Source organism: Capra hircus, chromosome 14, assembly GCF_001704415.2.
Source record: "Capra hircus breed San Clemente chromosome 14, ASM170441v1, whole genome shotgun sequence".
Taxonomy (NCBI): domain Eukaryota; kingdom Metazoa; phylum Chordata; class Mammalia; order Artiodactyla; family Bovidae; genus Capra; species Capra hircus.
This window is the reverse complement of record NC_030821.1, coordinates 27022638-27049961: the sequence shown is the minus strand read 5'-3', so window position 1 is coordinate 27049961 and position 27324 is coordinate 27022638. Positions and strand designations below refer to the sequence as shown.

At 36.4% G+C, this 27324-nt stretch overlaps 1 protein-coding gene across 1 annotated transcript in view; it reads left to right on the top strand.

The window, feature by feature from the left end:
• Window positions 1–22396, top strand: part of NUDCD1 (NudC domain containing 1) — a 90662-nt gene extending 68266 nt beyond the window's left edge. Inside the window, exons 9-10 of the mRNA XM_005689154.3 lie at window positions 18503–18662; window positions 21112–22396. Of these exons, the coding sequence (XP_005689211.1) occupies window positions 18503–18662; window positions 21112–21404 (453 nt within the window). The 3' untranslated portion in view covers window positions 21405–22396. The remainder of the gene's footprint in view (window positions 1–18502; window positions 18663–21111) is intronic.

Here is a 27324-nt window from a genome sequence, read left to right as displayed (position 1 = left end):
ATTAGGTTCCATTTGTTTATTTTTGTTTTCCATTTCTTATTTATTTTAAAATAATAAACTATTCTTTTACTTTCCATTACTCTAAGAGACAGATTGAAAAGGATATTGCTGCAATTTATGTCCAAGTGTTCTGCCTGTGTTTTCCTCTGAGTTTTTATATTATCTGGTCTTATATTTTGGTCTTTAATCCACTTTGAATTTATTTTTGCATATGGTGTTAAAAATGTTCTAGTTTCATTCTTTTGCATTTAGATGTCCAGTTTTCCCAGCACCACTTATAAGAGACTGTCTTTTCTCCACTGTATATTCTTGTCTCCTTTGAAGTGAAAGTCACTCAGTTGTGTCTGACTCTTTGTGACCCCATGGACCCCAATTCTCTGTCCATGGGATTCTCCAGGCAAGAATAATGGAGTGGATTGCCATTTCCTTCTCCAGAGGATCTTTCTCACCCAGGGATTGAACCGGGTCTCCTGCATTACAGGCAAATTCTTTATTGTCTGTCCACCAGGAAAGCCCAAAAGGTTCCTGAGACCTCTTTCTTCCCTGCTGTTTTTTGAGGCCCAAGAAGATCGTGCTGTTTTCTGTGTTAATACATTATGTGTGCTGTGCTTAGTCGCTCAGTCATGTCTGACTCTTTGCGACCCCATGGGCTGTAGCCCACCAGGCTTCTCTGTCCATGGGGGATTCTCCAGGCAAGAATACTGGAATGGGTTGCCATGCCCTCCTCTGGGGGATCTTCCTGACCCAGGGATCGAACCCAGGTCTCCTGCATTGCAGGCAGATTCTTTACCATCTGAGCCATCAGGGAAGTCCATGAATACTGGAGTGGGTAGCCTGTCCCTTCTCCAGGGAATCTTCTCAACCCAAGGATTGAACCCTCCTCTCTTGAATTGGCTGACAGATTGTTTACCCCTGAGCAACCTGGAAAGATCTTGTCTCCCATTGTAGATTAATTGACCATAGCTGCTTGGGTTTGTTTCTGGGCTTTCTCTCCTGTTCCATTGATCTATATTTCTGTTCTTGTACTGGTATAATACTATTTTGATGACTGTAGCTTTGCAGTATAGACTGATTCTTCCAGCTCCATCTTTCTCCAGGTAGTTGTGGCTACTCAGTGTCTTTTGTAACTTCATACAGATTTTAAGATTTTTTTTTTGTTCTAGCTCTATGAAAAATGACATTGGTAATTTGGTAGGATTGCATTGAATCTGTGCATTGCTTTGGGTGGTATGGTCATTTTGGCAATATTGATTCTTCCAATTCAAGAAAATTGATATATCTTTCTATCTCTTGTGTCATCTTTGATTTCTTTCATTAGCATCTTACAGTTTTTGGAGTATAGGTCTGCTGTCTCCTGAGGTAGGTATTCCTAGCTTTTTATTCTTCATGATGCAGTGGTAAATGGGATAGTTACTTTAATTTCTCTTTCTGGTCCTTCTTTGTTCAGTTCAGTTCAGTACAGTCGCTCAGTTGTGTCCGACTCTCTGCAACCCCATGAAACACAGCACACCAGGCTTCCCTGTCCATCACCAACTCCCAGAGTCCACCCAGACCCATGTCCATCGAGTCAGTGATGCCATCCAACCATCTCTTCCTCTGTTGTCCCCTTCTCCTCCTGCCCTCAATCTTTCCCAGCATCAGGGTCTTTTCCAATGAGATAGCTCTTTGTATCAGGTGGCCAAAGTATTGGAGTTTCAGCTTCAACATCAGTCCTTCCAATGAACACCCAGGACTGATCTCCTTTAGGATGGACTGGTTGGATCTCCTTGCAGTCCAAGGGACTCTCAAGAGTCTTCTCCAACACCACAGTTCAAAAGCATCAATTTGTCAGCACTCAGCTTTTGTTATAGTCCAACTCTCACATCCATACATGACCACTGGAAAAACCATAGCCTTGACTAGACAGACCTTTATTGGCAAAGTAATGTCTCTGCTTTTTAGTATGCTATCTAGGTTGGTTATAACTTCCCTTCCGAGAAGTAAGTGTCTTTTAATTTCATGGCTGCAGTCACCATCTGCAGTTTGGAGTCCCCCAAAATAAAGTCAACCACTGTTTCCACTGTTTCCCCATCTATTTGCCATGAAGTGATGGGGCCAGATGCCATGATCTTTGTTTTCTGAATGTTGAGCTTTAAGCCAACTTTTTCACTCTCTTTTACTTTCATCAAGAGGCTCTGTTGAGTCCAGCTTGACAAGCAGGGTTTCTGAAACCACAATATGGTGAGAGAATGAGAAATGAGACACAAGAATTCACAGAAAAGCGAGGATCAGGGGACCAACACTGCTTTAAGGGGAAGGTGCTAAAACTGAATCCAAGCCAGCTTTATTATACTTTCAGCCATGAATGAAAGAATATGCAGGGAGTTAAACTATGTAACTCATGTGGCCTTCAGGGAAAAAGAACAAAGTGATCATTAACCATTGAGTAATTAGGAAACAGTAAAACTAATATTCTTATCTGTAGACTTTCCACCAGATACGTAAAAGATGTGACTCTGAGACGCCAGTTGAGAAAACAAGATCATATCTTGTTTTCAAGATTACGAACTGTTTCCTCTGGACTTGTTACAAGAGTCTCATGTGTTATAGCATCCAGTTTATCAATAATTATAAATTTCTTTTGCAGCCCTTGCCGGGGCCTGCTTTTCTTTTATTCTTCCTGTCTCCTATAGGCTCTTTAGTTCTTCTTCACTTTCTGCCATAAGAGTGGTGTCATCTGTTTATCTGAGGTCATTGATATTTCTCCCGGCAATCTTTTGCTTCCTCCAGTCCAGCGTTTCTCATGATGTACTCTGCATAGAAGTTAAATAAGCAGGGTGAGACTATACAGCCTTGACGTACTCCTTTTCCTATTTGGAACCAGTCTGTTGTTCCATGTCCAGTTGTAACCACTGCTTTTCAACCTGCATACAGATTCCTCAAGAGGCAGGTTAGGTGGTCTGGTATTCCCATCTCTTTCAGAGTTTTCCACAGTTCATTGTGATCCACACAATCAAAGGGTTTGGCATAGTCAAGAAAGCAGAAATAGATGTTTTTCTGGAACTCTCTTGCTTTTTCCATGATCCAGCGGATGTTGGCAATTTGATCTCTGGTTCCTCTGCCTTTTCTAAAACCAGCTTGAACATCTGGAAGTTCACAGTTCACATATTGCTGAAGCCTGTCTTGGAGAATTTTGAGCATTACTTTGCTACTATGTGAGATGAGTGCAATAGTGTGGTAGTTTGAGCATTCTTTGGCGTTGCCTTTCTTTGGCATTGGAATGAAAACTGACCTTTTCCAGTCCTGTGGCCACTGCTGAGTTTTCCAAATTTGCTGGCATATTGAATGCAGCACTTTCACAGCATTGTCTTTCAGGATTTGAAATAGCTCAACTGGAGTTCAATCACCTCCACTAGCTTTGTTCGTAGTGATGCTTTCTGAGGCCCACTTGACTTCACATTCCAGGATGTCTGGCTCTAGGTTAGTGATCACACCATTGTGATTATCTGGGTCGTGAAGATCTTTTTTGTACAGTTTTTCTGTGTATTCTTGCCACCTCTTCTTAATATCTTCTGCTTCTGTTAGGTCCCTACCATTTCTGTCCTTTATTGAGCCCATCTTTGCATTGAGCCCTTCTTTGTTAGTGTATGGAAATGCAATGTATCTTTATTAATTTTGTATCATGTAACTTTCATGGATGAGCTTCAGCACTTTTCTGGTAGCCTCTTTTGGATCTTCTATGTATAGTATCATGTCATTTGCAAACAGTGGCAGTTTACTACTACTTCACCATTTTGGAAACCTTTTCTTTTTCTTCTCTGATTGCCATGGCTAGGACTTCCAAAACTGTGTTGAATAAAAGGAGAGAGAGTGGACATCCTTGTCTTGTTCCTGATCTTAGAGGAAATTCTTTTAACTTTTTACCATTGAGCATGATGTTAGCTGTAGGTTTGCCATTTATGGCCTTTATTATGTTGAGACATGTTCCCTCTCAGCCCACTTTTTGGAGGGTTTTTATCATAAAGTGTTGAATTTTGTCAAAAGCTTTTTCTGCATCTTATTCTTCATTTTGTTATTGCGGTGTTTCACATTGATCCTTGCAATCCTGGGATAACTTGCACTGGATTGTGGTGTATTATCCTATTAATATATTTTTTGTAATTGTGGCCTTTTCTTTTCCATTTGGAGAAGGTCCTTCAGCAGTTGTTGCAAAACTAGTCTCCTGGTGCTTTAATTGCCTGTTTGAAGATCTTTCCAAGTATAGTCACATTCTGAGGTGCTGAGGCTTGGGACTTCAACATATGAATCTGGGAGAGGATACAACTCAGCCCGTAACCGTATCCCTCACTTAGGTTTCAGTAATTATTAACAGTTTGCCACATTTTTTCTGTTTCTCCATTTCTTTTTCTTTAAACATTCAGGAGTAAGTTGACGATACCATGCCCTTTTACCCCAGTGCCTCACATATATACTAAAAAGACATTTTCTTACAGAACTGCAATACAATACAATTCAGGAAATTCGACATTGATATACATTAATACTTTTGTCTTATATAGAGTTCATATTCAGATTTTACCAATTGTTCAAGTAACATTCTTTGCAGCAATTTTTTTTTCCTGATTCAGGATCCAATCACATGTGTCATATTGCATCGAGTTGTGGTGTCTCTGTAGTCTCTTTTAGTTTGGAACATCCAACCAGGCAGCCTTATGACACTGACTTTGTTTTCCACCTTTTGTAGACTATTTCCAGTGCTTCCTTGAGGTTAGGTTCTGGGTTTGCATTTTTTCCAGGAACCTTATATAAATAATGTTTCCAGTGTATCACATTAGGAGGCCCTTGGTTGATATTTACTGTTTTTCTTCTGTTGTGGCATTAAATGTGATTTCATGGTGTTCACCAGGTTTCCCTATTTAAACTGACCTTCCCATTTGAATTAGTAAGTACTTTCTGTGAAGGTTAAAGTAGTCTTTGGAAAGGACTTAGATTTTGTCATGTCCCTGTTGTTTTCCTCTCTATACTGGCTTCCAGTCTTGTCACATTTAGAATAATGTCTAGGATCCTCACTGTGGTCTACAGGCAGGCTTTATGACTCACTGTATAAAATAATATTTTAAATTGAGAGATCAGTATACACATATAACATGAATATATCTGAAGCAACAATTTCCCGAAACAGCACTACCATTATTGTATGTGCTCCGTCACTCAGGCATATCCAACTCTTTGTGACCCCATGGATTGTAGCCCATCAGGCTCCTCTGCCCATGGAATTTTCAGGCAAGAATAGTGGACTGGGTTGCCATTTCCTACTCCAGGTGGTCTTCAAACCCAGGGATGGCACCATGCAAATCTCTTGATGTCTCCTGCTTTGGCAGGCAAATTCTTTACCACTACGCCACCTTGAAAGCCCAGTGTAATAGTCACTCAGTCGTGTCTGACTCTTTGTGACCCCATGGACTGTAGCACTCCAAGTGCCTCTATCCATGGAATTTTATGAATAAATGTACTGGAGTGGGTTACTGTTTTCTAACCCAGGGGCTCTTCCTGATCCAGGGATTGAACCCTCATCTCCTGCATTGGCAGGTGGATTCTTTACCACTAGCACCACCCGGGATACTGCATTCATTGTATAAGACATTTTTTAGTACTCTATCCCATACTATTTTTAGTGAAGTAAAATAGAAAATTGTTTTCTTGGTCTAACTAAATTGATTTTGCTACCAGTTGAGACCATAGTTAAAAGTCATTGCTCTCCAATACTGACTGTCTCTTATTTTTTACCATTTTTTCCCTAGCTTACTTTTATTAAGCCATACTGACCTTAAAGTCAAGATTTTATAAGACTTTTTGGTAGTTTTCAGACATCGATTTTAGACGTATCACACATATACAACTTTCCAACACAACTGACCAAGCAGAATATATACGTTATTAGCTTCTTAACCTAAATCTCTTAACCACTTGAGTTTGAGGTTTTTTCCCCCATAAGGTGGGAATTCTCAGGTAGCGAAGATTAAATAGGATTAAATAATGTAGCTATGAAAAAGTATTTATTGATCTCTGCCCAGTGAGAGATCAGTAAATCTTAAAATCTTTGTGCAGAGATCCTAAAACCTTTGTAATTTCCTGAGTAATAAGAGCACTAAGTTTTTGGTCTTTGATCCTGGTTTCTAACATTGCTCTTAATTCCCTTGGAATTTCCTGGGTGATAGGAGTGGCTTTTACTCTAATGAGGCAGTACTTAGTGGGTTCCTAGATAGCTTCATGATGGGAGCTGGTCACCAGAAAGACCACACCAAGATCTGAAGATTGGAACTTTCGGCAGTAGCCTTCTTCCCCTAACCTCCAGGAAGGGGAGAGAGATTGGAGACTGAGTTAATGACTGATCCCTAAGTGATGAAATGTTTGTAAAATTCCCAAAAGGACAGAGCTTGTAAAACTTCTGAGTTATTGAGCACATGGAGATACTAGGAGGGTGGCATGCCTGACAAGGGATGGAAGCTCTGTTCCCTTTCCTCGGTAGCTTCTGCTGTGCATCTCTTCTGTCTGAATGTTCTTAGTTATCCTTTATCTTATCATTTTATGGTAAACTAATAAATATAAGTGTTCCCCTGAATTTTGTGAGCCATTTTAGCAAATTATTGAACCCAAAGAGAGGGTCTTTGGAATTCTTGATTTACGGTCAGCCAGTCAGAAGTATAGGTGGCAACTTGGGACTTGTGATTGGCATCTGAATTGGGGTGGTAGGGGGAGCAGGGGAGTCTTGTGGGACTGAGCACTTAACCTGTGGAATCTGATGCTACCTCCATATAGATCTGAATTAATTGACACCCACCTGGTGTCAGAGAATTGCTGGATAAGTGAAAAAACCTATACATCTGTGTCAGAAATGTCTGAGTGTGATAGTGTGAGAAAAAAGGAGAAACGGGGAGGGAGTGTTTTTCCTTATTCAGTATTAGATATAAATCAACGCAATGCTTCATGGGTAGTAAGAATAAGAACAGAGGTGTTGTTTTAGTTTTTAAGTCTTGTTGAACTCTTTTGCTACCCCATGGACTGTAGCTCACCAGCCTCCTCTGTCCATGAGATTTCCCAGGCAAGAATACTGGAATGGGTTGCCATTTCCTTCTCTAGGGGATCTTCCTGACTCAGGAATCAAACCTGAGTCTCCTGTTTTGGCAGATGGATTCTTTACCCCTGAGCCACCTGGGAAGCCACCTGGGAACAGGGTGAATTTTAGTAATTTATTCTGTGTACGAAATATGAAATTGGAATTAAGTTTTCATGTCATTAACTTTTTGGTCTGACCTCCCAAGAGATACATTATTTATGAATAGATAAAACCTTTTCCATAATACTGCTTTCCAGTTTAATTTGGTAATAACAGTGATTAAAGCTTGTTTAAATGTCTTCACTTTGACATATGATTTTCAGAAGTCTTTAATTGCTAAGTGAAGAGAATTGCAAAGAGAGGAAAAAGACAATCAGTTGACTACTTGAAATTCATGTTCCAAGTTTTTCTATAGAGAATGAGTAAGTGAAGTCACTCAGTCATTTCTGACTCTTTTGCAACCCCATGGATTGTAGCCAGCCAGGCTCCTCTGTCCATAAAATTCTCCAGGCAAGGATACTGGAGTGGGTTGCCATCTCTTCTCCAAACCCAGGTCTCCTGCATTTCAGGCGGATTCTCTACCATCATTTTACTCTAATTGTAATCTTCATTGGTATTTCAAAGATAAATGCTACCTTTTCTATAATAAACATGAGAATAGAAGAAATTAGGAATTCTGTTTTATTGGTCAAAGGGTTTTATGAATTTGAGGGGCTTTTTTAAGGCAATAAGATTATTTGGCATTGACAAAGAATGAGTTTTTCAAATAAATTGTCTGGTATAAATTAATTCTCATTTAAATGCTAAAACTATCTTTAGGGCTTGTTTTTAAAATGGGATCTTAGAAAATTTATTATTTACCCAAAATCTTATATAGAGCATTCTGAAGAGAAAGTACCATTTTATTGATTGTTGAATGTCATTAGAATGAACATTAATTACCATGCTGTGTATGTCTATATAGTAAAGCCCCTAGGAGCATTTGATGTTAAGTTGGGTTCTTTACTCCTACACTAAGTAGTCTCAGTCTACTCCTTTAAGAAGTTCTGGTTCTGCATGAGTTGTTTTTGTTTTTTCCCACTGCTAATAAGCTGTTGGATACTATTCTTACCTTTGACAGTGTCCTCCTCAAACAGACATCCTTTTCCTTCTTTCTTATTTGCTGTCCCATTTTAGTTTCAGCTACCAAAGTAAACAGAGTTGTGAATTCAGTGGGATTTGTGGCATCTGTTCTTTTTTTTTTTGAAATGTTGATTTTTCTTCTATATAGCAAAGTGACTCAGTTATGCACATATATTTTTTATATTCTTTTCCATTGCTGTTTATTCCAGGATATTGAATATGGTTCCCTATGCTGTGTAGTAGGACCTTGTTGTTTATTCATTCTATGTGTGATAGTTTGCATCTGCTAACCTCAAACTCTCAGTCTGTCCCTCCCCCATTCACCTTCCCCCTTGGCAACCACAAGTCTATTGACTATGCCTGTGAGTCGGTTTCTTTTTCATAGATAGGATCGTTTATGCAGTTTTTGTTGTCACATATAAGTGATACCATATGGTATTTGTCTTTCTTTTTCTGACTTACTTCACTTAGTATGATAATCTCTAATTGCATTCACGTTCCTTCAAATGCCATTATTTCATTCATTTCTATGACTGAGTTCCATGACTTTAGCCATCCACCTGGATGGACACATAGGCTGTTTCCATGTCTTGGCTGTTGGGAATAGTGCTTCTGTGAAGGTAGGAGTGCACATATCTTTTTGAATTATAATTTGTCTGGATATATGCCCAGGAGTAGGCCTGCTAGAGCGCCTCTTAGTTCTGTTTTTAGTTTTCTGAGGAACCACTATACTGTTTCCCATAGTGGCTGCGCCAACTTACATCCCCACCAGCAGTGTGGCAGGGCTCGCTTTGTTCCACATCCTCTCTGGCATGTGTTTTTGTACACTTTTTAATGTTGGTCATTCTGACTGGCATGGGATGGTACCTCATTATAGTTTTGATTTGCATTCTCTGGAGAAGACTCTTGAGAGTCCCTTGGACTGCAAGGAGATCCAACCAGTCCATTCTGAAGGAAATCAACCCTGGGATTTCTTTGGAAGGAATGATGCTAAAGCTGAAACTCCAGTACTTTGGCCACCTCATATGAAGGGTTGACTCATTGGAAAAGACTTTGATGCTGGGAGGGATTGGGGGCAGGAGAAGAAGGGGACGACGGAGGATGAGATGGCTGGATGGCATCACTGACTCAGTGGACGCGAGTCTGAGTGAACTCTGGGAGTTGGTGATGGAGGCCTGGCGTGCTGCGAATCATGGGGTCGCAAAGAGTCGGACATGACTGAGCAACTGAACTGAATAGTTATGTTGAGCATCTTTTCATGTGTCTCTTGGCTATCTGTATTTCTTTTTTGGAGAAATGTCTGTTTAGGTGTTCTTCCCATTTTTCATTTGGGTTCTTTGTTTTTTGTTGTTGTTGAGTTGTACGAGATGCTTATATATTTTGTAAGTTAAGTGCTTGTTGGTTGTATTGTTTGACAATATTTTCTCTCATTCTGTGGGTTGTCTTTTGTTTATGGTTTCCTTTGCTGTGCAAAACTTGGAGGGTTCCATTTGTTTATTTCCACTGTTATTTCTTCTGCTTAGGGAGACTGACCTGAGAAAATATGGGTACAATTTATGTTAGAGAATGTTTTGCCTATGATCTCTTCTAGAAGTTTTATGGTATTTTGTCTTATATTTAAGTCTTTAAACCATTTTGAGTTTATTTTTGTACATAGTGTTAGGGTGTGTTGTAGCTTCATTGATTCACAGCTGTCTGACTTTTCCAGCACCACTTGCTGAAGAGATTGTCTTTCTCCTGTTTTATATTCTTACCACTTTTGTTGCAGATTAATTGACCTTATGGATATGGGTTTATTTCTGGGTTCTTTATTCTATTTCATTGATCTGGAGATCTCTGTTTCTGCCAGTATCACACTGTTTTGATCACTATAGTTTTCTTGTATTGTCTGAAGCCTGGAAGGGTTATGTCTCCTGCTTTGTTCTTTTTCCTCAGTATTGCTTTGGCAATTGCTGGGGCTTTTATGATTTCATATAAATTTTAGTTTATTTGTTATAGTTCTGTGAAAAATGTCATGGGTAATTTGATGGGGATTGCACTAAATCTGTAGACTGCTTTGAGAAGTATGGCCACTTTAACAGTATTAATTTTTCTAATCCAAGAGCAAGATGCATCTGTTTCTTTGAATCATCTTCAGTTTCCTTTATTAATGTTTTGGGTATAAGTCTTTCACCTCCTTAGTGAGGCTTTTTCCTAAGTCTTTTATTTTGGGTTTGTGATTTTAAAAGATATTTTTAAAAAGTTTTCTCTTCCTGATATTTCATTGTTGGTGCAAAGAAATGCAACCAATTTTTGTATGTTAATCTTATGTCCTGCTACCTTGCTGAATTCATTTATCAGTTCTAGTAATTTTTTGTGTAGAATCTTTAGGGCTTTCTATATATAGTACCATGTGATCTGCATATAGTAACAGTTTTACCTCTTCCAATTTAGATACCTTTTATTTCTCTTTCTTGTCTGACTGCTGTGGCTAAGCATTCCAAGAGTGAATAGAATAGAAATGGTGAGAATGGGTATCTTTGTCTTGTTACATATTTAAGCTGAAAGCTTTCAGCTTTTCACTGTTAAGTATTATATTGCCTATGGGTTTGCCATAAATAGCTTTTATTATGTTAAGATATATTCCATCTATACCCACTTTGGCAAGAGTTTTTATCATAAATGGATGTTGAATTTTGTCAAATGCTTTTCTTTTCCTGCCTTTCTTTTCCTCTTTTCTAATGAGACGACCATGTGGTTTTAGTGTCATTTTTTGATGATGTGGTTGATATCACGTTGATTGATTTGCGAATGTTGAGCCATCCTTGTGAACTTGGGATGAATCCCACTTAGTTGTGGTGTGTGATCTTTTTTATGTGTTGTTGGTTTCTGTTTGCTAGTATTTTGTTGAGAACTTTTGCATCTATATCAGAGATATTGGTCTGTAATTTTCTTTTTTAGTGGTATCTTTGTCTGGTTTTGGTGTCAGCATGATGATGACTTCATAGAATGTCTTTGAGAGTGTTCCCTCCTCTTCAGTTTCTTGGAAGAGCTTGAGAAGGATTAGTAGAAGTTCTTTTGGTAGAATTTGCCTGTGAAGCCGTCTGGTCCTAGACTTTGTTTGTAGAAAGTTGCTTTAGTACAGATTGTATTTCACTTTAGTGATTGGTCTGTGCAAATTGCCCATTTCTTTTTGATTGAGTTTTGGTGGGCTGTACATGTCTAGAAAATTGTCCATTTCTTCTAGGTTGTCAAATTTGTTGACATGTAATTGTTCATAGTATTCTTTTATGTTTGTTTTTTGTCTTTCTGCAGTATCAGTTGATATTTCTCCTCTTTCATTTCTTATTTTATGTGGGTTCTGTCTCATTTCTCCTTGGTGAACCTAGCCAGAAGTTGGCCAGTTTTCTTTACTCTTTTTCAAAGAACCAACTCTTGGTTTTATTGATTTTTATTTCCTCTCTGATCTTTACTATTTACTTCCTTCTGCTGACTTTGTTTTGTCTGTTCTTTTTCTGATTCTTTTAGGTGGTAAGTTAGGTGGTTTATTTGAGATTTTTCTTGTATTTTTAGGAAGGCCTATATCTAAGAAGTGTTCTAATAACTGCTTTTGCTGTATCCCATAGATTTTGTATGGTTGTGTTTTGACTGTCATTTGTCTCAAGGTATTTATTTCCTTTTTATTTCCTCATTGACCCATGGCTTTTTTAGTAGTATATTGTTGAGTCTCCATGTAATTTTTTTTCCCTCATTTGTTTTCCTGTGGTTGATTTCTACTTTCATGCCATTGTGGTCAGCAAAGATGCTTGAGATAATTTTTATACTCATAAATTTGTTGAGTTTTGTACCCTAGTATATGGGCAGTTCTGGAGAATGTTCCATGTCTACTTGAAAAGAATGTGTATTCTGTATTTTTTGGATGTAATGTCTTAAAAATATTTTGGATGTAATATCTTTAAAATTGCCAAATTCAGACTTAAATTGAGGAAAGTAGGGAAAACCACTAGACCGTTCAGGTATGACCTAAATCAGATCCCTTTCAATTATACACTGGAAGTGACAAATAGATTCAAGAGATTAGATCTGATAGAGTGCCTGAAGGACTATGGACAGAGGTTCATGACATTGTACAGCAGGCAGAGATCAGGACCATCCCCAAGAAAAAGAAATGTGAAAAGCAAAATGGTTGTCTGAGGAGGCCTTACAGATAGCTGAGAAAAGAAGAGAAGTGAAAGACAAAGGAGAAAAGGAAAGATATAAGCATCTGAATGCAGAATAACAAGGAGCGATAAGAAAGCCTTCCTCAGTGATCAGTGCAAAGAAACAGAGGAAAACAATAGAATGAGAAAGACTTCAGATCTCTTCAAGAAAATTACAGATACGAAGGGAACATTTCATGCAAAGATGGGAACAATAAAGGACAAAAATGATATGGATCTAACAGAAGCAGAAGATGTTAAGAAGAGGTGGCAAGAACACACAGAAGAACTATACAAAAAAGATAGCCACAATGATGTGATCACTTATCTAGAGCTAGACATCCTGGAATGTGAAGTCAAGTAGGCCTTAAGAAGCATCGCTGTGAACAAAGAAAGCTAGTGGAGGCGTTAAAATTTGTTTTGCTTGATATAAGTATTGCAACCCCTGCTCTTCTGTCATTTTTATTTGTATGAAATATCTTTTTCTCTCTCCTCACTTTCATTCCTTTTCTTTTGCCCTAAAGCAGGTCTTCTGTATGCAGCATGATGTAGGCTCTTGTTTTCTAACCCAGTCTACCATTCTGTGTCTTTTGATTGGAGCATTCAGTGGCTGTGTATTTATTGCCATTTTAAACTTTGTTTTCCAGTTGATTCTATGTTTCTTTTTTCTTTCCTTTTTCCTTTTAGTGATTTTGTTGTAGAAAGGCGGACCCCTTCCAGGGCCCGAAACTGGGCTCTTGTCTAACACTGGGAAATGAATTGTCGGAAGAGACACATGTGCTGACAAAGCAAGAGATTGTATTGGGAAAGGGCACCTGGGTGGAGAGCAGTAGGGTAAGGGAACTCAGGAGAACTGCTCTGCCGTGTAGCTCACAGCCTCAGGTTTTATGGTGATGGGATTAGTTTCCGGTTGGTCTTTGGCCAATCATTCTAATTCAGGGTCTTTCCTGGTGGCGCATGCATCGCTCAGCCAAGATGGATGCTAGCGAGAGGGATTCTGGGAAGTGGATGGACATGCGGTATCTCCTTTAGACCTTTCCCGAACTCTTCCGGTTGGTTCCATATTCCTTATCAGGATCTCCTGTCATAAAACAACTCATGCAAATAGTTAATATGGTGCCTGGCCAGGGTGGGCGGTTTCGATCAGTGTGCTTTCCTAACAATTTGATGTTTTCATTTTATGGTTGTAGTTCTGTTTTTGGTTTTTGTGAATCTATTGTATGTTTATATGTGGTTACCCTGTTTTTCAAGTATGTAAACTGCTTCCTATAATTTCCCATTGCTTTAGACAGTGGGTTCAAACACGTTCTTAAAAAAAAGGTTTGTCCATACATTTCCTTACTCTCCTCACTCACATTTCCTTACTTTGCCTACCCACATTTTATCATTTTGATATCTTTTACATCTTTGTTTATGCTTTTGCTCCTCCTCGTGTTTATAATCACTTTCACAAATACATGCTTTTTCCTTTTTGATCTTTATACTGGCTTAAGTGGTTTACTTTCCAGTTGTGATTTCCTGTTTCTTATATCTTCTTGCTTCTTTTCTATTTAGAGAAGACCGTTCAGTATTTCTTTTAGGATAGCTTTAGTATTGCTGTACTCTTTTAGTTTCTGTTTCTCTGAGAAATTCACTCTCTCTCCTATTTTAAATGATAATCTTTGCTAAGTATTGTAGGTTGCAGATTTTTCCCTTTGAATTGGACATCTTGTTCTTGATTCTTACAGGTTATTGCCCATGCCAAATAATCTGTTATTTCCCTGCTGCTTCAAATTAATGTGTTGTTCTTCAGACATTTTCTACTTATACTTTTTTGTTTCTGTAGCATCATATAAAAGTGCATGTAATTTTCATTGTACCTTTACACTTTTGCACTTCATTTTCATTCACTTAATTAACTTATTTGCAAAATTAGTTTGCTCCAGGTTGTAATCTGATTTTGATTTCCTTTTATTTTGGACACAATCCTTTAGTCTAGGCTTTTAGAGGTTACAAGGAGCAGAGAAGACCTCTCATTATCTCAAGTCATAGATGTTTATTGGGAACATATGTGGAGACTACAGGGAATAGTGGAAACAATCTCTTTAGATCTCAGAGAAATAGATGATCATTCTGTAAACAGATGCCTTTGCAAGTTAGACCTAAAAGAGAAGTGAAATTTTGTTTAGGAAAATAGAACACAATTCTGATGACAAGGTATCTGTTTGTCTTGAGAATCAAGTGTCCCTTGCTCTATTGTACTATGCTGTTATTATCACATCATCATCTTATTTGCTTCTCCTGCTCATACCTGTTACTTTATACTTCATGTTATGATTTCTGCTTACTGTAGTCTCTCTGGGTATGTTTTTTGCTTCTCTTCTTTTTTAGCTGTATGAATGTGTTGTTTACATTTTTGGCCTTTAGAATTAACAAAAGAATATATTGTTTTTGGCCAGCTGTTATTCAGTATGAGATGCACCTATCCAAACACAACCATTTCTTAAATCATTGGATAAAAGATGGTTTCCTTTTAGTTAATTATCTACCCTTGATTATGTTCGGAGAAGCCTAGGTGTGAGATCCTACGGTTTGCCTACTTGGGTATAGGGAACCTTTTGTGGATGTTGAACTATTACTAGTCTGCTCATTGAAAGTGGTTTGCTTTTTAGGCAAGTTTAAAACAGTAAGCAGGAGACTTCCAATTCAGTCTGGGGTGTAGGAACCTAGAAAGAATGTTATTCTGAATGTATCAACAACAAAAGCGTGAATAATCTGTAAAATCATTACTTAAAAAAAATTTATCAGAGATCTGAGGTTACATGGCAACCAACGAGTTTGACATGAAGGAAAAACAGGTACCACCAAGAAGAGATTGTATAAGAAAGCTGATTCATCTGAATATGGGAAGAAGAAAGGTTTACTGTGTAAGTGGGTAAGAAGAATTTAACAAACCTCTAAAGGCCTAGGAGGAGCTAGCAAGAAGTATAGAACCCATCAGATTCACAGATCCTCTTTATGGACCTTGACCAGAGCCTGATGAGCAAGACTGGGGACAGGGGAAGATAGCAGGAAAGCAAGCAGCAAAAGCCTTAAGCAGATGAGGGAAGAACATCAAATCTTAGCATCTTAAGGGCTCAGAAGAATACCCACTGCAGCTGGGGGAAAATCAAAATAATTTTTAAAACACCATCCCTATGTCTGGGTAGGGGCAGGAAATCAAGAGTAGACTATTAGGATTCTTCTACCACTGAAGATGAGGCAGCACCACTAAAAAGGTCGAATATATATGAGCAGGAAAAAACTAGTAAACTTAACGATAGAAAAAATTAGAACTGAAATGAAAGAGGGTAGAGGTGGGGTGGGATTAAAAAAACAAAATAGCAGCATCCAAGAACTGTGGGTCAATAACCTAATAGTGTAACATACATCTAGCTGAAATCCCACTTACCAAAATGGACCATATTCTAGGCAATAAAATGTCAAGAAATTTAAGAGAGTAAGAATCAAACAGAGTGTTCTCTGACCATAACAGAATTAAATGAGAATAATAAGTCTTTTCCTAGTTGAAGCTTCCATCTTGAACTAGGAGACAAGCAAACCAAATCTAAATTAAGTAAGAGAAAGGAAACTTACAAAGAGTAGAAATCAGTGAAACTGAAAACCAAAAATAATAAAACCAGGGAAATCATAACCTGATCCTTTGATAAGATCAAAATAGATAAAATAGTAGGTATAGTAGCCCAGGAAAAAGACAACACAGATTACTATATAAAAATGGACATGTCAGTACAAGTCCAAAGACACTAATGTGTAATAATGGGATGTTATGGATCACTATTTTCATATATTTGACAATTTAAGTGAAGCTAATTTCTTGAAAAACAAGCATTACCTCAGTTCACTTAAAAAGAAATAGAAAGCCTTATTAGTTATATCTGTTAAAGAGATTGAATTTACTACTAGGAACCTTCTGACAAATCTCCAGACCTAGATTACTTTACTGGTATGTTATACCAAATGAAAAAACACCAATTCTGTACAAACTTCCAGAAAATAAAAGAGGAAGAAACCCTTCTCAACTTGTTTTATGAGGCCAGTATTACCCCTTTATAGCAAAGATATGGCAAGAAAAGAAAACTGGAAAAAACCAACCAGTATCCCTCATGAATATAGGTGCAGAAGTCCTCAGTAAAACATTAGTAAATGAAATCCAACCATAAGTAAAAAGGGTAATAAAGCATGACCAAGTATTACTTAGGGAATTCAAGGCTGATTCATCAGCAGTCAGATATCAATCAACATAAATAAGCATATCATCAGACTAAAGAAGAAAACTATTTGACCATTCTAGTAGATGCAGAAAGAGAATTGACAAAACTTAGCATCCATTAAATTTTTAGCAAACTAGGAGTTGAAGGTAATTGCCTCCTAGAAAAACCTAGATTTAACATCATATTTCGTGATTTAAAAAAAAAAAAAAAAGACTGTTTTCCCCTAAGATTGGTAATAGGACAGGATATTTGCCCTCCTTACTCCTCATCAGTGTCACGCTCGAACTCGAGCTATTGCAGTGAGGCAAGAAAAGGTAGTAAAAGATACAAATAATTATCAGGAGATTCCAATAACGACCATGAGAAAAATGAAAACACTTTTTAGGTGTTACCTTAAAAGCGGTGTTTATATGCAGTTCCTTTCTCTACTCTTATATTCCATTCTTTTGAATGGAATTATAAGTTTCTTTTCCTAACGTGGCCACTGACAATCTAATAAGTATCATACATCTTAAATGGTGTTAACTTTTTTATTTAGCTGTATGGATTACTGGACTTTAAAATGAATAGGAAGGCTAGACTTGAATATTGAGACTATCACAGTCTCTTACTACATAAAGATAGAAGTCTAAATCATTTCATTTAAAAGGAATGTTTTGTCTCACAGTAAATTATCAGACTAGTTTATTATAATTTGTTTTAAAAACTCCTGGATACTTGGTTTTGAGTATATTTAAAGGATCCAGATCTTATATACAGGATAATTTGGTCACTTTTGGCGGGACAGATCCTCAAACTATTTGCTGAAACTGTGAATCCTGTGTGCCTGTCCCCCTTCTGTAGAAAACAAGCACTGGCCCCTCCCAAAAGCCCTATCCCCTGGCATTGCTGGGGCAACACAGATTGGGCTGGTGTCTCTGGATTCTCCTGTGACCAATAGACTGGTGGAGAGCCACTGCATGGCGCTCCCTGCTGAATGCATTTTAACCCAACATTTTATTCTCCAGTCTGCTCTAAAATCCATGGAAACAATTCAGTATTAATAAGTACTCTGTATGTTTTATGTTTCCTACATTTGGTGTGATTTCTGTTTTTTAGGCATTTTGAACTCTAGTAAACAGTATTTGTAATGAAAAAATTGCTGTAACTTCTTTCCATTAAGAAAAGTATTCCTATGGATGGAATTCAATTATGAGTCTCAACCTGATGAGTTTGTATTAAAATAAATTCCTTTAACCATCAATATTGCCATAAAATTTTTAACATAATAAACATTCTTTACATTTTACTATAAATAGACAGTATGAAGTTAATAACTTATAAACAGATCTGAAATTTGAACCCCAGCATTGTGGGTTTTCTGTGTAGCTTAGAACAGGTAACTCAAGCATCTATAAAGAGAGTAACAGCCTTGTGGGTTATTGAGGTTAATATTTATAATATGCCTGGACATATAGAATGTGCTCATAAATCATAGTAACTATCGTTCTTGGTAGTTATTATTGCAACTTATCATTTGTAAACTTAACATTTGTATTGTGGCTTAAAATATATTCTGCTTATATTATGTTTTAAATGAGTTATTAATAGTTGAGAAATAGTATATTAGTGCAGTGGTTAAGAACATGGACTCTGAATTCAATATCATGGGCAAGTTAACTGTCCTCAACTTGAAGACAGACCTAACATTAGCACATTTCTCCCAGGGGCATTATGAAGAGGTAATTAGGTAGGAAAAAAGTTTAGAACAGTTGCTGACATGTAGTTCTGTGTGTCAGTTGTCGTCATTATTATTAATTACAATAATTTGTTGTTGAGTAAATTATTTTTTTTTTGGTCACTTTTAATTTTAGGTGAATCTTGGAAGCAACCAGTACCTTTTCTCTGTCATAGTGGATCCTAAAGAAATGCCCTGCTTCTGTCTGCGCCATGATGTTGATGCCTTGCTCTGGCAGCCACACTCCAGCAAACAAGATGATATGTGGGAGCATATTGCAACCTTCAATGCTTTAGGTATAAGCAAGCTCTTTGACAACCTTTGACATTATATCAAAAATTAGTCTTTTTTTTTTTCTAAGTTTCTTTTTTTGGTTTGTTTAAATTTGAGCTGTCCTAATTACAGTTGGATTGACTTCTGCTATAATTTGGTTGCTTGTACATAGTTGATAAATTAGTCCTATTCCAAAAGTACTAACATTTGTTTTTATGTTTGTGCAGAAGATCAGCATAGAGTAGAAATCAGAGTGTTTATCTAACCATTTGAATCATTCTGATAAATTACTTGCTTATTCCAGCTAAGCTACAGAGTATTAGAATATGAACAAGGGGCTTGGCAGTACCCTACATGAAACTTGTATTCAGGTTTCTTGAGAGTAGTCTTCAGTAATCATAGAATTGCTCTAAGGTTAAAAAGCACATTAGGAGACATCTTTCATGGAACTTAAGTGTGAAACAGAGCCATTATAATACAAACACTTAGGGAAAATGGTGATGCAGAAATGAAATTTATTCTGTAGGATAAAAGGGGAATACTGGTAGGGCTTGAAACATTTTGAACTACATAATTGTAGACTTATGCAATAATTGATTTAATGTCAAAATACATTAGTATTGTGTGGGAGAAATTTTTTTATATGAATTAACCACAGCTATTGCTTTATCAAAAGGTTATTTTAAACTGCCAGCAGGAAGTAAAACTATGCATTTTGATTGCTATATATGCACAACCCTAATTATAGAAGATATTTTTTCTTTTTTTTTTTTTTTTTTTTTTAGTTTCTGAATTCTTTTTATTTCATTTTGACATATCTTATCTCATTGTTCTTTTTTTTTTTTTTTTTTTTTTTTTTTTTTTTTTTTTTTTTAATTTTAATCTTTAATTTTATGGTTCCAAATGAACCCCCCCCCCCTCCCCACACATCTCTCTGGGTCTCAATTGTCCCTTATAGTTAGTAATACAGACTGTTAAAGTGGTTAATTCAGACTCCAAATGGATTTTTATGACCTGAAATAGTTTGATTGAATAACATAGCCACATAATTTCTAGCCTTTCTACTAAAATTCCTGATTTTTTAAGTAAGAGGAAAGCTTTATCTTAATTTTCAGATCCTTCTTTTGTGTCTCTAAATCCTAGTTTAGTGGAATTCTATTATGCTTCAGTTAAATCAACATTATATTAGATATGTAGTCTTGAGATGTTATATACATTAATTTGGCAAGATTAGCCTGGAGAGTTAATTCTAGGGTCTCAAATAGGTGTCTGTATCCTTCTACTTTTTCATCCTCAGTTCAGGTGCTCAGTTGTGTCCGACTCTTTGCGACCCCATGAATTGCAGCACGCCAGGCCTCCCTGTCCATCACTCAGACTCAATCCTTCGAGTCAGTGATGCCATCCAGCCATCTCATCCTCTGTCGTCCCCTTCTCCTCCTGCCCCCAGTCCCTCCCAGCATCAGAGTCTTTTCCAGTGAGTCTACTCTTCGCATGAGGTGGCAAAGTACTGGAGTTTCAGCTTTAGCATCATTCCTTCCAAAGAAATGCCAGGGCTGATCTCCTTCAGAATGGACTGGTTGGATCTCCTTGCAGTCCAAGGGACTCTCAAGCCCTGCCTAATTTTTAAAAAACCAGCATTGATCGGCCTGTGCTCATGGTTCCTCTGGTCATTCATTGTTTGGTGAGGTCTCAATTTATATTAATGTTATATGCCCTCTCTCAGGTTTTAACATTCATCAGTAATCATATACCAACCTGAAAATTGCCGATTTATACTTTAGAATATAAAAGCCCTTTTAAGCTCTAAAGATAAATTCTGAAAAGATTGTTTTTTCAAAGATTAGTTTTCAAAGGTTATCCTAATGGAATTTTAAAATTAGATATTTGAATTTTCTCTTTGATTTTGTTTTGATCTGAAAGCTCTACTTCTGAGAGGTGAAGTACAACAAATCCTGTTACAGTGTTGGTGTTGATTATAAAAATACCACCGATACTATACAAACTGAGAATGCATTATGCACACACTCCTGAAATAACTTTGTAGTAACATCCTCTAAACATTTTCCCATTTATTTGGTAAGAAAAAAAAAAAAGATACCATAATGCCATCTCTGTGATTGATGTCCTCAGTTGTTAAATTGTCATTTAAAGATATTTTGGCATGTGTTTAATGTGTTAGATTTTTTTAATTATTTCTGGAAATTATATGGGAACCATGTTGTGCTTTTCTTGAAGAGATGAATGAAACACTTGTTCTTAGGAATTAGTGCTTTGTTTTTGCACCATTTGGGAAAGATTAATTGTGGCTAGTCATTAATGGTTCAGAATGTAACTATTGTTGAATATCTGTGGTGTAAATTTTTAGTCATTTCAATTTGTAATAAAATTAATGAAATAGTAAATGTTAAATTACCATTTTTTCCCTTCTGTTTAATATATAGTTTTTTTTTTTTGTCTCATATTTCTTGGCAGGCTATGTCCAAGCATCGAAGAGAGACAAAAAATTTTTTGCCTGTGCTCCAAATTACTCCTATGCAGCCCTTTGCGAGTGCCTTCGACGCGTTTTCATCTACCGTCAGCCCACGCCCATGTCTACTGTACTTTACAATAGGAAGGAAGGCAGGCAAGTAGGGCAGGTTGCTAAGCAGCAAGTAGCAAGCCTAGAAACCAATGATCCTATTTTAGGCTTTCAAGCAACAAATGAGAGATTATTTGTCCTCACTACCAAAAACCTCTTTTTAATAAAGGTAAATACAGAAAATTAATTACTCTAACACATTGGCTTCTCTGTACTGCCAAAGTATTCAGTGGTAGCTGGAAGGCTGAGCAGTTTTGCTATAATCTGTTAAGTTTTACTGTGTTAAATAAAATTACCTTGTATGAATTTTTTTAAGGATATTGGAAATATATTTGCAATTTATGGGTCTATAAAAGCTATGGAATGAAGCTGCAAATTTAGAGAAGACAGCTTCTGTAAAAAATGATAATTTTTAAAAACAGACTAGAATCTCATCTTTTATATGAAAGATGTACAGTTCATTGTTTAAACAAAAATATTTATCATGTACTCTGTTTGCCGATATAGTTTCTACTTCTATACCAATAGGATAATAGTTAACATGTTGATTCTTGTAATTTTAAATGGACCGAATAGCTGGAGTAGAGGGGGATATATAACAGATACAGCAGGTCTAATATTGTTAAAGTTTGCTGAAGAGACCTGAGGTGTTTTTTCAAAATAAGTATAGCTTTAACTTTTATAAATCCATTTGGTCTTCCACAGAATAGATAGAGATGATAGGTTCTATCTATAAAGTGTAGCTCTTACCCATTACTATATAATAAACCACCCAAAAACTCTAGTGGTTTAAAACAGGATATTTTATAATTTTTCATTGTTCAGTGATTTGACTATCTCTGTTCTGCATGGCCTCTCCTTCTCCAATAAGCTAGAGTGTGTTTTTTCCCATAACAGAGAAAACATTACAAGAGAGCAATTCCCTAATGTTCAAGAGTTTATCAAGCCTGTACTTGCATCGTATTTGCTCATCTTCAGTTGAACAAAGCAAGTAGCCAAGTCTAGAGTCAGTGTGAGAGGTGAGCATACAAGGGTACAGATAGCAGGTGGAATGATTCACTGGAAGCCATTACTATAACAGTTTACCATACAAATTATAATTTATCCTTGTAGTTCTCCCTGTAGTTCTACAGTTTAAAAAGTAATCCTATTTGTACATTAAATATGTCTTGCCATGAATTTTAGTTTCTTACATTATTTTCTTGGATTTTTTTTTTTCAGTGTGCATTTACCTGGGAAATTGTTTACTTTTATACCATTTTTGTATGCTTCTTACATTAAGTGTCAAATTAACTTTTATAATAGGAAAATTGAGATTTTAGTATGAGCCAGTAAAGAAAAGAGATATAAGATCGGAAACATTTGTTCCTTGCCTATCTAGACAAGTGTTTGGCTGGGTTAAATTTTAGTGAAAGAAGGGAAAATAAGTTTGAGAGACAGAAAGAGAGGAAAAAGATGGGGATTACATTCATGTTTCAACACTTTGTCAGAATGCATTTTCCTGGAGAGAAGTATTGGGATACTTGATACAAAGTTTGGAAAAGGCCTAAGAACTGGTAGTGACAGTGGAGTCCTGATAGTACTTTTAATACAGGGAAAGAGACAGATTGCTATCAAGCACCATGAGATCATGAACAGAGTGGGGGGGGGGGGGTGGTGGAATGTATGGCTGGACCAAAAAGTAAACTGGTGATATTTCCAGAACTTTTTAGTATCATTGTAAAATTCAGTGAAACAAAAGATTATTTAGATAGTGAACTATTAAAAGCTTTTGTTATGTGACAGATTTTTCTTTAAAATTTACCTCAAAGATCATAAACACTCTTAAATTTAAGAAAAAGGCAGATTAATGTGGTGCTTAATTAACCATATGACTATATATATCAATATATAATCAATATGTAATCAGTTTTCTTCCATTTGTATATGTTATTTTTAACATGATTAATGTTGAATTGAAACCTATCAGGATTATTTGTCCTAAATATTTGTGCATATTGGTCTATGTTGAGAGTAATAGGTCTAGAGCAGTGATTCCAAGCCATGTATTCTCAAAATGTTTCAAGAATTCCACATTTAAACTCAAACAAATTTAAACAATGTTTTAGTATTTAAATGAAGTATATACAAGTGCTATGAATGTAGTACCTTGTGTTTTACTGATTTTACTATAAATTATAAATGGGAATTTTATACACTATTTATGATAGTAATAAAATAATTTTGTGTTTTTCATATGGAGTCATTTAACAGTATTCATTATATCAACATGTTTAGTAGGCATCAGCTAGCTGTGTATGAAAACATATTCTCAGTGCTAAGAATAATACAGTGTTAAGTTAAAAACAAAAAGACTAGTGATTTCTAGGTGAAGTTTCTCTTTGAGTTAAAAAGTAGGTGGGAGATTTGTGAAGCTTGTTGTATTTGAAAGACATTTAACCAGGGATGGAACCCATACAAGAACAGACCAAATTTGAGTTGGCAGTAGAAAGGGTCAGAAAGAGGATAATGAAGTCAAGAAAGTAACCAAAGAAAAGGATCATTAGACTACTATGAACAATTTATAACACCAATGACTTGGTAACATAGAAAATCTATAAATTCCTAAAAACGTATAACCTACCAAGACTGAATCATGAGGAAATAGAAAATCTGAACAGACTAATTTACTAGTAGAGTGTTATCCAAAACCTCCCAAGAAAAGACCAGGACCAGATGACTTCACTGATGAATTCTGGTGAACATTTAAATAATTAATTCTACCCAAATTCTTCCAAAAGTAGAAGAGGAGGGAACCCATCTAAATTCATTTGAGATGGCCAGCACTACCCTGATATGAGAACTATACCAGGATACCACAAATAAAGAAACTTAGAGGCCAGTATCCATGGTAAACATAGATACAAAAATCCTTAATAAAATACTAGCAAACCAAATTCAGCAATACATCAAGTGGGATTTATTCCAGAGATGTCAGGATGATTCAGTATCTGCTTATCAATGTGATCCACCACTTTAATTTAATGAAGGATAAAAATTATACAGTTAATAGGTACAGAAAAAGCATTTGACAAATTTCCACATCCATTTATGATAAAAATTCTCAATAAAGTAGGTTTAGAGGGAACATACCTCAACATAATAAAGGCCATATATTTGACAAGCCTACAGCTAACATCATACTTGATGGTAAAAAAATTTTTTTCTGCTAAGGTCAGGAATAAGACAAGGATGCCTACTCTTAACACTTTTATTCAACATGATATTGGAAATCCTACCCATAGCAGTTAGGTAAAAGAAAAGGCATCCAAGTTGGAAAGGAAGAAGTAAAACTGTACTGTCTACAGATGCTATGATAAAGACTCCACCAAAAAAACACTTAAATCCAATGACTTAGGTAAAGTTGGAGATAGAGAAATCAATATACAAAAATCTGTTGAGTTTCCGTACACTAATAACAAACTATCAGAGAAATAAGATAATCTCACTTACAATTGCATTAAAAAAGAATAAAATATTACAAATAAATTTAGCTAAGGAGATCAAAGACCTGTACACTGGAAACTGTAAGACATTAATGAACAAAATTGATGAAGACACAAATAAATACAAAGGTATCAGATGCTTGTGGATTATAAGCAGTTGCTACTCAAAGCAATCTATAGCTTTATTCAATCCCTATTAAAGTTCTAATGGGATTTTTCACAAAAATAGAGCCAACCTGAAATTTATATAGAACCGCAAATAGCCAAAGCACTCAACACATCATTGACTGGAGATGTACTAATGTGGTTTTAGAGAGTGATGGGATTAACATTATTGTGCAAAGTTGTTAGAGCTTAAAATTGATCAAGGGTTCATTATACCGTCACATTTTGCTCCATTAGGTTTTTGTTCCAGTCTTGTATACAGTATAAACGTAAAATTTTCAGAATTGACACAGTGCAAAATTTTGTGTGAAGAATAAGTGAAGAATTTTAAGTGAATTTTATGCAGATACTTTGTCCGAGCAGCATACGTACTAGTATTTCAGAAGGTGATATTTCTTCACAATATAATTCTGATTCAGACAATGTGAACATTAGACCAACAAAATCACAAAAAACTTTAGTGATTGATTTTGATACAGAAAGTGAAAACACTCTCACAGTGTTGGAGAGTGCTTCTCTGCTTTTGTAGAAGAGTAGATTAAAGACATTTTACAAAAATTAGAAAACTTTACAGGTGTCAGGTGTAACTGTTGAATGTAATAACCCCAAAAGTGTTGGTGAAATAACAAAATTACTTTTTGGTCAGCTAAAATAAAAATCACTGGCCACAGGTGTTAGTTTGTGCAAAAATTCCCTGGTCAATAATGAATTATGACAAACAGGTCAGGTGGAGGCGTCATGCTCCCTGATTTCAAACTGTGTTAAAAAGCTGTGGTAATCATAATAGTATCATATTGGCATAAAAACAGAAACAAAGATCAATGAAACAGACTGAGAGCCCAGAAATAAGCCCACCCATATATGGTCAACTAATTTACAACAAAAGAGCCAAAAATATACAAAGGGGAAAGGACAGTTTCTTCAGTACATGGTTTTGGCAAAACTGGATATTCACATTCACTCTTATTTATACACAGTAGCTCAAGACAGACTAAAGTCTTGAATATACGATCTGAAACCATAAAAATCCTGGATGAAGACATAGGTATTCAGCTTGACATCAGTCTCAGTGATGGTTTTTTTTTTTTTTTTGGATTTGACACCAAAATCAAAGGCCACAAAAGCAAAAATAAACATGTGGAATTGCATAAAACTAAAAAGCTTCTGCAGAATAAAAGATACTATTAATACAATGAAAAGGCAACCTACTGAATGGGAGAAAATATTTGCAAATCGTGTATCTGATAAGGAGTTAATATCCAAAATAACTTACACAACTCAAAAGTAAAAAATCCAATTAAAAAATGAGCAGAAGATCTGAATATATTTCAAAAGAAGACATACAAATGGTCAACAGATACATGAAAATGAGTTCAGCGTCACTAATCATGAGGGAAATGCAAATCAAGACCATCATGAGCTATCACCTCACACCTATCAGAATGGCTATTATCAAAAAGACAGGAAATGTGTCAGGAAGTAGAGAAAAGGGAACTCTAGTGCACTGTTGGTGGAAATGTGTGAAAAGTAACATGGCTCCTCAATCAAAAGTAGAACTTCCGTATAATCCAGCAAATCTACTTGTGGGTATTTATCTGAAGGAAACAAAAACTAACTCAAAATGATACATACCCATGTGTTCAATAAAAAACAGCAGGATAATCTGTGTTCCTTTCCAAGGCAAACCATTCAACATTGCAGTAATCTAAATCTATGTCCCAACCACTGATGTCAAAGAAGCTGAAGTTGATCAGTTCAATGAAGACCCACAAGACCTCCTAGAACTAATACCCCAAAAAGATGTCCTGTTCATCATAAGGGATTGGAATGGAAAAGTAGAAAGTCACGAGATACCTGGAGTAACAGGCAAGTTTGGCCTTGGAATACAAAATGAAGCAGGACAAAGGCTAACAATTGTGCCAAGAGAATGCACTGGTCATGGCAAACACCATTTTTCAACAACACGAGAGATGACTTTACACATGGACATCACCAAATGGTCAATACCAAAATCAGACTGATTACATTCTTTGTAGCCAAAGATGGGAGAAGCTGTATACAGTCAGCAAAAACAAGACGTGGAGCTGACTGTGGCTCAGATCATGAGCGCTTTATTGAAAAATTCAGGCTTCAACTAAAGAAAGCAGGGAAAAACACTAGGCCAGTCAGGTACAACTTAGATCTCCTATGAATATACGGTGGAGGTGACGAATAGATTCAAGGGATTTGATCTAGTAAACAGTGCCTGAAGAACTGTAGGCAGAGATTCGTAATTTGGTCAGGAGGCAGTGAACAAAGCCATCCCAAAGAAAAATAAATGTAAGAAGGTTAAGTGGGCTGAGGAGGCTTTACAAGCAGCTGAGGAAAGAATAGAAGCAAAAAGCAAGGGAGGAAGGGAAAGGTACACCCAACTAAATGCAGAGTTCCAGAGAACAGCAAGGAGAGACAAGAAGGCCT